At 43.2% G+C, this 14440-nt stretch overlaps 1 protein-coding gene across 2 annotated transcripts in view; it reads left to right on the top strand.

Moving 5' to 3' along the window:
• The window catches only part of MCF2 (MCF.2 cell line derived transforming sequence), a 59239-nt gene that overhangs the window by 28035 nt on the left and 16764 nt on the right, over positions 1–14440 (top strand). For both annotated transcript variants that reach the window (XM_017818459.1, XM_017818451.1), the window contains exons 7-19: positions 961–1110; positions 3856–3980; positions 4448–4562; positions 4927–5046; positions 6176–6367; positions 7819–8010; positions 8158–8329; positions 10619–10707; positions 11297–11385; positions 11612–11678; positions 13441–13556; positions 13670–13739; positions 14093–14185. In XM_017818459.1, the coding sequence (XP_017673948.1) occupies positions 961–1110; positions 3856–3980; positions 4448–4562; positions 4927–5046; positions 6176–6367; positions 7819–8010; positions 8158–8329; positions 10619–10707; positions 11297–11385; positions 11612–11678; positions 13441–13556; positions 13670–13739; positions 14093–14185 (1590 nt within the window). The remainder of the gene's footprint in view (positions 1–960; positions 1111–3855; positions 3981–4447; positions 4563–4926; positions 5047–6175; positions 6368–7818; positions 8011–8157; positions 8330–10618; positions 10708–11296; positions 11386–11611; positions 11679–13440; positions 13557–13669; positions 13740–14092; positions 14186–14440) is intronic.

The following is a 14440-nucleotide window of genomic DNA, read 5'->3' as shown; positions in this document are numbered from 1 at the left end:
CATGACTCTCACACTTGGAGACAAAAATGACAAAATGAATGACAAAACATTTTAATGTAAGAAAAACGTAGTTTCTACACCATAGCTGCCCACGGTAGACGTCCCATCTGAAAAACTGCTCTCAAAATTCCCTTGTAGAGTGGTCATGAAACATTTCCTGAAATTTCCATGGAAAATAAATGCTTTTAAAAGAAATATATAACTGCAATCAGTTACATTTGAGTTTGTTTTCCAACCTAAATGGTTCCATGATTCTATGATTACTCTGTTCTCAAAATCGGAGCTGGAGCGCCAAGCCAGGTGTGAGACCCCCACCTTGTCCACTGGTGTGGGACCCATCTGCTGTCCAGAGCTCCCACTGGCTGGCAGGGAAGTGCTGGGGAGCTACCAACAGCACTTATTTCCACCCCACTCTCTCCAGTTTGTCTCTGGCACCCTGCTTAGCTCCATCCCTTGTCCCTCATCTGCAGATGAGGTGGTTGTGGTGCCAGACTGCCTGTAACCCACCATTTGGGCTTGCAAAAACGGAAACATCCATCACCAGGAAGCCGAATACAACTCCAAAACCCCACTGCCTGGTGGTAGTTCCTTGTGTGAGTTAATCAGAGGAGAAGGATAATAGAATAGGAATTACAGGAATATGTGAGATGGATCTTAGGGTGGCTTCTGCTGTAGATCTCCAATATGTGGTAGGAACAATCTCAGTGTACAATAACAGCAGAAAGCAAAGCATGAAGTATCTCTGCCCAATACAGTCCTATGGCAGATTCAGTCTGCACTGCAAGCCACCTGGCCAAGCGTGGGATGTCCACTCTGTCTACCATGGACATCCCACCCACCTCTCTCCGAGCAAGTTGTTGGGCTCCCTTGCACATCTCAGCCTTGGCTCCTCACACACTCTTAATGAGCTGTAGGAATACCCTGAATCCCAGGCTGATTGCAATTATCGTCTCCCACCAGGCCATAGAGAGTTTTGCACTAACCGTGAAGGAAATTGCACAGATGTTACAGTCCTTTGGCATGGAGCTGGCAGAGACCGAGCTGCCCGACGACATGTATTCCATCGAGCGCATCCTGGCCCTGCGCACGGAGAAGTACTACCAGCTCAAGGTGTGTCTCACCAGCAGCTCTGCTGTTTGCACAGCAAGATGGGATTTCTGGTGTTTGCCTGTTTGTTTTGCCTGTTTGTTTTGCACACTCCTCCTTCCCTCCCATGCATGTATACGTGTTGACAGACAAAACAGAACACAGCATGACTATTTCTGTGTGTTGCCCATACATTTGCCATCCACTTGAGCGAGTTACCCTGCCAGCATCCAGCAAACTGTCTCAGCTGCCGCCTCCTTGCTGGCTGCAGCAGTCGGTGTCTGTAGCCTGCTCCTCCCATGCGCTCAGCACATCTCGCTGCCAGGAGGGTGGTGGGAGGCTTTGTCACCTGCATGTTCATGCCCTCAGTTGGGTTCCCCTCTGCTTCACCCTTGTGGCTGCAAAAAGCTGCACACAAAGCTCATCAGCAGGTCTGGAGGGATGGTTTGTCCCCAGGTCCCTCTGCCTGATGCAGCTTCTCTGAGGGGACTTAAGGGAACTGTGCTGGAGAGCATCCAAGATGAAGATTTTGTGTGAGCACATGGTACAGACATTCACAACACAATCCCTGTCTTCATGTGAGCCTTCATCTTTTGCCTGAACAACATTTGTTTCATTAATATTTTAATTTTTTTTCAACTATTTTTGATTGTTATTAATATTATTAAAGAAGTCAGTGGAAGCTTTAGTGCAACTAGGTGCTGCTTTATCAAGCTGTTGTCTTTGGTGCTCCTGCATCTTTCAGGGAGCAATATGGGTGTGTCCCCAAACCCTCACTTCAGAAATGATTCCTGTGTTAATAGTCATTCTGTGTGGCTGAAGAATGAGGTCTTTTGCTTTCTGACAGGTTTTATTTACCAAAGTCAAAGAAGTGCATCTGTTTTCATTAATAATCATTTGTCATTCACCTGACAGCGAGTTCCCAGAAATCTGTCTGTAAGAAATACTGAAAATGACATCCAAAGTGTTCTGTGTGTAGGCATAAATGCATGTGTGCACATATAGGGAGTATCATTATAGATACTGCCAATGGGCCTTTATTTCTTCTTTGAAAATGAGGAGAATAGTACGAAACAGCAGCTACATCTATTGCAGTATGACTTACTGACTTAAGTTTCATGCTGAGGACTTTGTAGCCAAAGTGCAGGGGGCAAATATCAACTACACGATGTATTTCTGTGTATAAACCAGCCAGTAATACCCACTTGCCCCTGTGGAGAAATAAAACATGTAATGTGTTTTCATTTGCATACAAAGCACAGCATCATTAAGTACAAGGCATCTCTTGCTTTCAATTCCTCATCTATTAATTTCAAATATCAAAACCACCTGTTGGCTTTTGACTGAAATGAGGTCTGTTGGCTTTTTTATGTTCCTTCTAAGACCATGAAAGATGAAAGCAGATGAGAAACTGTGCACAGATTGTGGTGACAGCAAGACACTGGATCCTTATCTCTCTCATGACAACCCCAGGATTGGTACAGCTGATTGCTGAATTCAAATAATGAGTTGATCAGAATAATTTGTGTAGCTGTGATACTGAACAGAAGCTGGTTGCAGGCACAATAAAAAAATGACAGAAACTAATTAAACAAAGTAACTAAGAAACTAACCTCTTTGATATACTGAACAGGAAAAAGTCAAGTTAACACCTGTTTGACAGTCAGGCTCCTTTGCCTTGTGGATAATGAACAGCTTTGAATCAAAAGACGAATGCAGGGCTCTGGAGACTGAGATGTAAGAGGATGAAATAACAGCCACCTGCAGACTAAAGCATGCTGCATAATTCCTCTTCCCTTCTGAGTCTCCTGGATATGGTAGTATCAAAAGGGGATAGGGTTTTTGCCTTGCAGTCATCTTCCAGGACGTTTTAGTGATAGGGTTGCAAACCAGCAGCCGACTGCATGTGGTAGAGGAAACGCTCCTGCAGCTGTGTTGTTTTCCTGGGCTGCTGCACTGAAGATGCTGTTATGTTTAGCTTGCCATGAGTTATCAGGGGCAGGCAGACATTTAAGCAAGTCTGAGTTTTCTGTATCTTCTCCCTGAAGTCATTTTGCTGTTGTTTCTCTTGCAATGGAGACTTGACTATCTCTTAGGATGTGCTCTTACTCCTCCAGTACCTGCCTGTCCAGTGGGGCCATACACAGGTCCTCCTTCAGGGCCTCTTCTGACTCTGTTCATCATCTACATGCATTTTCTTTCTCATCTCTGTGTTTGGTGTCTTTTTCCTGAAAATAATTGACTAAACACCTGTTTGCTTTGGGGCTGAGCCCAGCAAAGCACAAAGCACCTCAGCTGATGCTAATGAACACACCAAGGGTTTAAATTGTCTGCGAGTGGGTGTTACATTGGAAGTGTTGATTTTGTATGTAGAGGTTGTAGTAAATGATGATGCCATGTGGTCTCAGTCTTTGTCCCACAGTGGGGTGCTCTTTCTACAACCTGCTGTCATGACCTCGATGGAGAAGCCCAGCCTACTTGCTTGAAGACTTGAACTTGTGGATAGATGTCTCATACAACCCCCACCTGCTCATCAGGAGAGAGCCATGGCAGTGCTGTCCTCTTGCCTCTCGAATAATTTTGTGGCCTCCTGCAGCTCCAGGGGCTAATTCCATGTTAAAGGAACTAAAACATCTTCTGGGAGTCCTTTGGTCTGACAGATACTGGTGCTTCATTTCACACAGGGAAACTAAGGCAGGAGAAACACAAAATTACTTATCCTTACCTCAAAATAAGTAGCCTGAATCAGAAATGTTTTGTGTTATACAGGAAGATATTACAGCAGTCACAAAAGAGGGAAACTTGCTTTTGAGCAGTTTTGAAGAGCCTGACACTGAGGAATGCAGCCAGGACCAGCACCATGAGAGGCCTGGAGACTGGGAGACTGTGAATCGGTAAGTGCACTGTGTTTCTTATTTCCCTGATTTTTCAGTGGAAACATTCAAGTTATTTAGGTGTAGATGTGTTGTTTAGGTCATCTACCAAAGACACCAGAATTTTGTTCCAAGCCTGTTAAGTTGCTGTTTGACTTCTATCAGTTGGTTTAGACCTGCTCTGATTTTTACCCCCACTGTTACAATGAGGCTGTGGAGCAATTGCAGGGTTCTTCAGTGCCAGGCTCCCAGGTATTACTCAGATAAATGGAGATAGCAACAATTGGTTCACACAGGTGCTGTCATCTGCAGTGATGATTTCATTAAAATTCTCTCTGATATCTTCTCAAGTCATATATACATGTCTGTTGTCTTCTTCAGAGACCTTGGGTCCAGAAGACATGAAAAGGTGATCTCTACAGCTTGTCCATCTCTGCTTGTCCTCTGTTTACAAATTGTTCCAATATTGTCCTTTTTCTGTGCTCAAGGTTACTTGGTCAGCTGCGTGAGATGGAGACTGCTTTTGATGGCTTCTGGGAAAAACACCAGTTAAAAATGGAACAATATTTGCAGCTGTGGAAGTTTGAGCAAAGTTTTCAAGAGGTATGACCAGATGCAATTCCACTGGCAGAAGGGAGAGTTGGAGATGAAATGGAGGGGAGAGAAGTTTTGTGCTTTTTATTTTGGGAGTATTTAATTTATACTGCTTTTCCTTGACTCTGGCAGGCCTAGCTAGCTTGGGGAGACCACTGTGCTTCCTCATTTAGAGTTAATTTAGGTATCCCTACCCTGCAGTCGCATGGATTTTGCTGATAGAAGCATCTCTGAATTTAGAAATTAGTTCTTGGACATTAGTTTTATTATTGGATTTAGCAATCTTAGCTAAAGTGTGATTAATTTTGGTCTCAGAATGATTTTCTGCCTGTGCTTTGTATCCCTTTGCAGCAGTCTTCTTCTTTGTGTCTAGGTCAAGAATGCCATTGAATTTTTAATGGGTCAGCAAGCAGAGCTTCCCGACACTGGGGACAGTGTTGCCCAAGTGAAGCAGAGGCTCAAGGACTTGGATCATTTTGATGGTATGGCTCAGGTGAGATAATCTTACACAGAAAGAGGCACTAATGAAACACAAGAGCCACATTCTGTGTTTGTGGTAGGAGGTGTTTCCTGAAGTTACCTGGTTCTGGTGTAATTTGTTGGCAAGTGGCTGTATGGAAGGATCGATTTCACGTCTTTGCTCTGTGCAGCGGTGCTGTGATCACTCTGAAAGCCAGAAACGGGGTATTTAATTATCATAGTTAAAATAAATTGCTGAGCCACCATGAAAATCCGGAACAGATAAATGTCTGAACATGGGGGAGGCGTGGGATTTAATGAGCTGGAAGAAAAATGATTTGTATTTTAAGTGCTTTAGCTGTGCTAATAGAGACTTGTTACCAGGCACATGGAGAGGCAAAAAGAACTTGCTATCCTTATGTGTCTCTGACTTAACATATGGGTGAAGACTAAGAGATGTAGGGGAAAGAAGAGTGATGATTCACAGGATCCCAACTGAGGATGTGACTTTTGCAAAGGGATGTGCTTGGCACATGGGGCAGGGTCAGCAGAGAAATCCTGAGGGATCTGGACATAGAAAATGAGCAAATAAGAGTCTTAGGGAAAGGTCTAAAGCTTCTTGTCCGTTTGGAAGAAGTGTTTGTGAAGAGAGGGAGGAGAAACAAAAGGTCAGGCAGGCAGGGTGCAGCAGGGAAGCAGTCTCAGCAGAAAACCAGCCCTGGAGAAACCAGAACCATTACACTGACCAAGGTGTACAGAAAAGATAGTGTGTGCATCAAGATCTGCTACAAAGGGCCTGGTTTGTTTTCACCCTAAACTGCTCCAATTCTCTTTGATGCTTGTGAGTGTAGTGTGCCTAAACTGGGAATCAGCTGCATTTTATTCAGGGCATGGTTCCTGGAGACAGCAGGCACTCACAGCATTGCTAGTTTGGAGAAATCTGTTTTCTTCTTCATCCTCTTTATGGATAACAAAAGTTTTTTTTCCCGAGAGGATGGGTGCCCTTTTATCCTGCGTAACTAACCCATTCTGTCTACTCCTAGTGGCCTTTATCTCCATGTGTGCCTGAAATGTGGTAAAAAAAGAAAGTTCATGTTGTTATATGTAGGTCTTTTGACATTATTTCAGTAAATGTGCAATCCATTCTCTTCCTTTCACTGAAGGATCTGATAGGGAAGGCTCAGGTGGTGATACTGCATGGACACCAGCTAGCAGCAAATCATCACTACGCACTCAACTTAATCTGCCAGCAATGCAATGAGCTGCGGCACCATTCTGATGTCTTGTCTGATGAGATCAAAAGGAAGCAGATGCGACTGCAGAAGACCTTGGATCTTCATACCCGGCTTCAGCAGGTAGAGTTCAGAGACACAGTGCTCTGAGAAGCAGATAATTAGCTTCTCCTTGGAGTTATCCTCTCTACCTCTTAGCTGGAAGCACCTGAAATTTGCAGCTTTGCTTCAGTTAATGGTAGGAAAGTGTTCCCTAAAGGCTGGAGGAGTGCCTCACCCCTCACTTAGCTGGGGAAGTTAGCAAACAGGAATCTACTTGTGCTGTGAACTCAGCAGAAGGATATGGGTGTCTCTGGAGGGCAATTCAGAACACCAAAGTTCAGCTGCTGCTCTTGGTTGTGCTTTCATGCTGCATCCATGTATTAATTGACTTTGGAGGTTTTTGTACCCAGTGAAGTAGAGGTAATGCTTTCAGATAAACTCCAGCCCTTTTTTTCTGAGTGATTTATTAAGAATGAACATAGCTCGGTGTAAAATAAAGTGACAGATTGGTAGATAGGCACAGCTGCTGTGTGCTAGCATGGAAGTGGAGTCATGTGGTTCCAACACTCCTTGATATCTTAATCAGCATCAAATATTCATTTAGGGAAATTCACAGTAATTAGGCCAGAAGGCACACGGCTGTAATATGCTTGAGGCCATTAAGAGAAACAGTGAAGTTTGACCCTGTTCCCTTTCACTGTTTCGGGGAACTGGAGAACTTGTTTTTTCTCTCTGTGTGCTCCACTTCAGTGTTGCACTGGTCTGTGGGGACAGACAGTTCCTTGACAGCCTCTGAGCTGTGCAGCAGTAGCCTCTCCTGGGCTCCTTGCAGTCCTGGTTGGTGTCAGGGGTCTAGCCTGTGGGCTTTGCTGGAGCACAACATGGTACTGCTCTCCATGGTCTCTCTTCCTGTTCACAGCATTGGAGATTCTCTGTTGTTCTTGGCTGGAGCATCCTCGCCCACCTGTGCACACCACAGTGTGTGAGTGCCATCTGAACCCCAGCCTGGCGTTCACCTGTTGCCTGTGCATGTCAAGTGTTGAACTTTAGACTGCAATTTAAAATCTTTATTATTTTTAAAAACATGAATGCAATTACTTTTGATCATTCCTCTCAGTTGAGGTCTGCACAGAGCCAGGCTTTTATTTATCTCAAGAAATCTGCCAGTCTTGTTGTAAACTCCACAGTGCCCACTTCAGCTTTCTGAGCTAGATAAATAAAGATCTGCTTATCATTTGGTTCAACTATGCACTGAATAGTGCTTCTGTGTCTGTTATACCACTGTTTTTATCCAGGTACAAGTGGGAGCATAACTTGGCTGGGTATGTTGAGGACTGCAATCACCCTCCAGAAAAAATGTGGTCTTTCTACTTTCTAATGAAACCACAGTAACTGCTGAGGTCTTTAGGAGTGCTAGGTAGCTCCACGTTGAAAATAGAGATCCAGTAAATGACATTCCTCATGGGAACTTTGCTGTAGTAGGGGTGCTGCTGACAGTCTGGCTCCCTGTGCTTGCCCTGTGCTGTTACCAGGCTCTGCAGTGCTGTGACGAAGGTGCCTACCTGCTTGCCAACCAGCAAATGGATAAGTGCCAGTCTAAAGAAGGCGCTCAGAAAGCTCTCCAAGACATAGAAAGATTTCTTGAAAGCTCTTCAGCCTACTTAAACTATGATCCCCAAGCCCTACATTACGATTTCGAGTCAGTCTTAACATCTGAGTTGAAGGTAAGCAACCCCTCTAGTTCCTTACACAAGTAAAAAGCAAGGTTGGACTGTGACGGGGTGTTGTCACCTTTATAATTCTCTGGTTTGGGTCAAAGTGCAAAATAATGGTGTTTATTTGATCACAAGAGTCTTCTTCACTCTCTGCAGTGCCAGATCCAGTCGGTGCAGGTCAAGCTTGAGAACGTTCGGAGCATGTTTGAGAATCGGCAGTCCTGCTTCAAGAAGCTGTTGGATAAACACGTGCGGCCCGTCCAGCTGGTGGCTCCTCGGCCAGAAAATCCACCCAGATCAAAATCACCATTATTTTCGCCTAAACATGGTAAAATATTTTGAGTTTATGGTATCTTCGGCTATAATTTTGCTTTGAGACGGGAAGAGTAGGGCTCAGGATGGTTTTGAGAAACCAGCTGAACCTTGCTGGTGGTTATAGAGTTGTTGTATAGTCTTAAATATATATCAGATGATTTATTATCTTTCCGATTTTTGTGTCAAACTTCTCACACTTGGGTGAAGAATGGGGCTGGTTGCTTCTTAAGTATTTTCACATCCTACTTGGTGAAAAAAGATCCATAAGTAGTGCATACCTCCAGTTCTGCTTTCCTAGCATACTGCTGGGCTGGAAACTGGTGAATTAAGTACTACAGGAAAAAAAGGTCAAGATTTATAAATTTATTAGCATGCCTGTTCTCTGTGGCTGTCTTGAGCTGGAACTGACATAAAGTTAGAGTGATGTTTGCAAAAGAGCTTGGAGAAATGAAGAGCTCAAATCTCATGAACAGAAATGAGCTGGAGCTTAACTCTCTTTGATTCCTTGAGGGTATCTTCCCTAAATCCCAATTGTGGAATAATTAATGCCCATAAAGGTACAGATTCTCATTCAACTGAGATCACTGAATATTCTGCCCTAATTTTGATAATGGGATGTGACACCATGTTAGCTTTAAATGATGACATTAAAACCTTCACCCTTGGCAGCCCTGTATGTATCAGACAGAATTAAAAGAGATTCCAAAGTACTGTCCATACATTTTAAACCAGGGACATGCTAAGTTATGTGGGTATATTGAATTCAGTGATCTGACTACATAAAAGTAATTGAACATTTGTGTTTTAACACAAAATTTTTATGATGAATTAACAAATATTGGTTATGGTGAATTTTAGCAGGTGTCATACAACTGTAAAAGCAGCTTCAGTTCAGGGAATGACTAATGTAAATAGCCAAGCTAGTGAAGGAATGGGAATGAAGCTAGGTGCAGTGAGAGGAACTAAGCTACTCAAGATGCAGGCCAGTGCAGCAAATCCCAGATTTTCTCTTCCTAGGCTGATGCCACCTTCTCTAGTCCACACTGCCTTCTGAAGCCCTTTCCTCAATCAGGAAAAAAGCTATGAGTCTTTAAACTAGAGCACTGTCCTCTTTACCTAACTCAGTTTTTCCAGCTTTCTAGAAACAGGAAAGGGTTAAAGACAAATTATTGACTTAAAGGGTGGGGTAAATGGGTGGCCACCCCTGTGGGATGTTGTGAGACCATCATCACTCAGCTGGACTTATTTCATGCCTTTATGGGATGCACATTTTTCCAGCAAAGGCACTCAGTCACCTGCAAAGCATAGGAATCCTCCATTAATCCTCTTCCTGAAAGCGATGATCAGGTGTGTTGGAATGAGCATAGCCAGCAAGAGGGGAAAGACAAAAGACTCCTCTTTGGATAGATCATGACAAGACAGCTTTTTAATAAGGCCTCTGTTTGATACCAAACATCAAAATGCTGCAGGCCTGCTGGCATGATGTGCACTGTCAAAGGCACATGCTGGGCTCCATCGGAAGAGCTTTGAGATGGATGGGTTTTATGGTGTGGACTGAAACCAAACCAACTCTGAGCACATCACTTTTGTCCTCTTTCTCTTTCTTTCTTATATTTCTGCATCACCCCCACACACACACCCTTTTTTTCTTTTATCTTTGCCCTGGATTTGAAGCCTATCTGAGAAATGTGGTTCTAATTTTTAAACAATTTTTAGGGAGGGGAAAGAGTAAATCTATCCTGTGACGAGCCATGAAGTGTAGTGAGATATACAGAAGTGGTACAACAGGCTGTGTCGGAGCCCAAGTGCCAGAGTAAAGTCACTCTTGCAACAGAAGCTGGTGTCCCTCTCCCATCTGGCTTCATATCTGTGTTCCCTTCCTCCCAGTGGCAGTCTCTAAGCAGGACCACTGGCAAGTCCTCACTTCTTTCTGTCTCTGGAAGGGCTGATATGAGTAGGCGATGTTCCTTTTTGTAGTTTATTTGCTTTTACTGTTTTTGCTTTTATCATCTGCTCAGGCTTCAGGGAATTTGATAGGTTTTGATTACTGTGTTCACTTAATGGACATTCTGGGTTTTTTTCTGATTACTTTTTACTTTATGGCCTTTATGACCTTGTGATGTGTGATAATCAATATTAGTATTGTTTGGGATAAATACTCTTTATTTTGCTATTGGTATGAGGTAACTATTTTCATTCTTAAAATGTATTACATTTTTCTTTGTGACTTATTAGTTTCTGTCTGAACCATCTCCTTCGCTACAGATGTACATGATGTAATTGTGGTTTTTTTCTACACAAGGTGTGGATTTTAATTCCAGTTTGAAATTTTCATTTGATCTTTCTCTCCCTGGGAAGAAAACATCAAGAAAAACTCCGAGTTCTCGCAAGGTAAAAATTATTCATGAAATCTGAGTGAGTTTCATACACTGAAAAACTAAAACTCCTTTAAAAATCGATTGTACTTTGGAGTTGGAGATGCTCTTCTTCTTTTCTCCTTTTCTTTTTTTTTTTTTTGCCTTTAAAAAATATTTAAACAAACCCAAACCCTCTTATATCCATGTGGTTTTGTTGGATTAGTCCAACACCTGAGATCTATCTTGGATTGATTTTCCAAGTCACAGATATCGATTTTCTGTGTGTTATTCCCTGAACCTGTTCTTTTCATAACAGAGATGTGTATTAGGAAATCTCCCCATCCACAGATATTTCCCCTGTGGAAACTCTTCTCTGGTCTCTGCACTAATGAATTATGTTGCCAGTATTTTCAGATTTTATGTAGCAGAGTAATTTCTGGGAGTATTTGGCCACCCATTATATGCTGTGCCCTTTTAAGGTTTCCTACACAAGGATTTCTTAAAAGGAAGCATATTTCATCCTTCCCCAAAGAGTTCCCATGCTGACATCAGGGACTGGGCTTGTCCAGCCCCTGCAGTGCCCTTCTGGCAGCTCTTCCCAGTGTATCCCATTTCTCTTCCAGATCGAAGTAATGCACGACTATCAGGAAAAACGGAATTCCTTGCAGTATTTTATTTCAGACAGTGATGACAGCTTAGATATACTAAAAGGGTAAGATTTCATCTCGTTTACATCCCTCAAAATGATGTTTATTTCTGGCCAGTCCTTGCTCCACCCCTGAGATCCTCCAACCTTACCTAGGTGTCATCTCTTGAAGTTTTACGTGTTGGTTGTTAAGGAGATGACCCTGTGTTTTTGGTTCCTTGAACTGCACTGATTATATGGTCGTTTTATATAGACATAAAAATGATATGCTTCTATTTTTTCTTTATTTTAGACATGTTATAAATGAGCTTATAGAAACTGAGAGAGTGTATGTAGAGGAACTCTTCACTGTTCTGACGGTGAGTGACTTCTCCAGGTTGTTCCTTATGGTTCCGCAGTGACTTGTACAAAAGAGCACCTGCCACTCTGTCAAACTAAGCAAATATGTGATGGGGCAGGTTTCTACCAGACTGTCAGATCCCAAGCTAGTCATAAATGTTCAAGTTTTCTCCCTAGGTTTTTTTGGTTGGAGGCATCTGCAAGAACAGTTGGTGTCAGGATGAACTTTTCATCTAGAATGAGGGAGAAGCCTTCTGTTTGTACACAAAAGCACTGGTAATTAGTCTTAGCAGTGCTGGGAAAAATGTACAAAAAGCTGTTTCTTTTAACTGTTCCCTAATTTCTTTTACCTTTAGGAGACAAAAGAAGTTTGTGTTTTACTCTTGGGAGGATTCTGTCTCAATACTGTGAAGTTTGAGACCGTATAAAGCACATTTCTTTAGAAAGCAGATTATAATTTCTCATACTGCCATTCTAGACACTTATACTTTATTTATTTATTCCAAAATAACTCTTGCTGATGGCCAAAACAAGTTGGCTGTTAAATAGCTCCCCCCCCTTGCATTTCTCTCACCCAGGAGCAAGCAGGATATAAATCTGTTGGACTGCAGGTAATTACATGCACTGATTGGGTTTTTTGTTAAACCACACTCTCTATGATGAAGCAGTTGGCAGGTACAAAATTTATTACTGTGCTCATGAAGTCTAGATAGAGAAAAATGGACAGTTTTCTGAAAATAGTATTTCCTTTCAAGGGGGAAGCCTGCTTGCAGGGTTTAAATACAAATTACTAATTTTCCACATACTTATCATCTACTGCATCCTCAATCAACTACAAAATGCTTGCTTAGTATAAGGAATATTGATTCCAGCCATAGTGAGTGTGAGAGATTAATTTGGAAAGCCAAAGAAAATATGCTGTACATACTGAATACGTTTTTGCTGCTCATTTTAAAAGGGCCTCTCTTCTGTGCAGTCCTTGGTGACCAGCAGGGCCAACTTGAGCTGGGGGCCTCTTTGCAGTGATGGTCCTGAGCTCTGGCCATGCCTTTCCCTAGGCAGTTAGGATGTTTGCCATACCTGGTGAATGATTTTGCAGTGATGGGATGTTACTTTGGGGAGCTTTACATTGTCTCCTAGTTCCACTCAATGATTTGTAGTGCAGTGGTGTCTCTTCTGGTTTGGGAGCCCTGATTTCAAGAGGCAGCTGGAGCCACAGAGCACAGAGTTCCTGAGGCACTGAGGAGAGCAAGACCCTGCTGCTCAGCAAGTCTTGTACAAGAGCAAAAAACCCATTGATTTTGGTATTTGATCTCAAGCTGTCTCTGCTTTGTAAGGAGCCACCTCCTACACTGATTCTGGTGAGATTGTGTGTAACTGCATACCCTATACACACACACTGTCACTCTTTGACTGTTTCCCATGGTCATAGCAGCAGATGTGTTCTTCCTGAACAAGTATTCCTCTGAGACCCTGCAGTCAGGCCATAGTAAGGAGAAGGTGGCTGAGATTTGCCTTTGTTGAATTGGGAGCATCTGTGCAGTGCTGCCAGCCCCACAGGAGCTGTCCCAGGACATTCCCTGCTGGATTGCAATCCCACGTGCCCAGGGACTGAAAGACAGCGATTAAGAGACAAAAATAAGCAAATAAAATGTACATTGCACTTTGAACCAAAGCAGATGGTATTGAAAGTCTATTCATGTCCCCTTTTCATCTGCCTTCGAGGAGATGCCAAGCCAAGGCCTTACCAACTGAGTGATGAGCCCTTTTTGCATCCTGCAGGGCTACAGAGCTGAGATGGATAATCCTGCCATGCTCATCCTCCTGCCTCCCGTGCTGAGGAACAGGAAGGACGTCCTCTTCGGAAACATGTCCGAGATATATGACTTCCACAACAAGTATGATGCTGCTCTGTTCCCCTTTGTATTAGACTGATTTCCTGTAATGATGAAACACCCAAACCTTACCTTGCTCACAGCTGCATTTTTGTCCCTTCTTCCATCTCTTGCAGAATTTTCCTGCACAGTTTGGAAAACTGCCTGGGAGCACCCGAGAGAGTGGGATGTTGTTTCCTAGACAGGGTGAGTGACTCATTTTCACATGTAAAGCACACTCAAAGGCCAATGTTTCTCCTGATTTGTCGCACTCTGCAACATCTCAGTTGTGTCAGCTGAGTAAGAGGCTCCTGATCTGCAGTACCAACAGCCAACCTGGGAGCAGAGGTGCCTGGCCAGCAGCAGGTGGGGCAGAGCAGCCATCATGACTCTGCTGTGATTCCCAGCCATGCTTTTTTTTACCCAAACTCTGTCACTTTTAGATATTGAAGTCGGCAGCAGAGATAAAAACAAAATTACAGTTTGAGTGCTTGTCTTATTTGGCTGCCCAGCAGGATTGGGTTCATGAATGTGACTTACTTTTTGGCTTCCCTTACAAGAGAGAGGATTTCCAGATGTATGAGAAGTACTGCCAGAACAAGCCCCGGTCGGAGTCCCTGTGGAGGCAGTGCTCCGAAAGCACCTTCTTCCAGGTGAGCTGTTTCTTCCACCAAGGAAGGCACTGTCTGGGACACTCCCTTGTCCTAAACATCCTCCTCAACATCCCACAATTTTGTTGTATTCTGTCTACCGTTGCATGAAACCCCACAAAAGTAGGTGTTGGAGTTTCTAGTACACAAGGAGTGTAAGGCAGATCCATTCATTATATTATTTTACACGTTGGTATTAAATTTCTGTAGTTTTAGGCACCATACAACATTTTGACATGAAATCTTCAAAGTCAGCAA

The sequence above is a fragment of the Lepidothrix coronata genome, unplaced genomic scaffold (assembly GCF_001604755.1).
Source record: "Lepidothrix coronata isolate B3197 unplaced genomic scaffold, Lepidothrix_coronata-1.0 Scaffold2, whole genome shotgun sequence".
In the NCBI taxonomy this organism is placed as follows: domain Eukaryota; kingdom Metazoa; phylum Chordata; class Aves; order Passeriformes; family Pipridae; genus Lepidothrix; species Lepidothrix coronata.
Note: the sequence above shows the minus strand (reverse complement) of the source record. Positions and strands in the feature narration are given on the sequence as shown.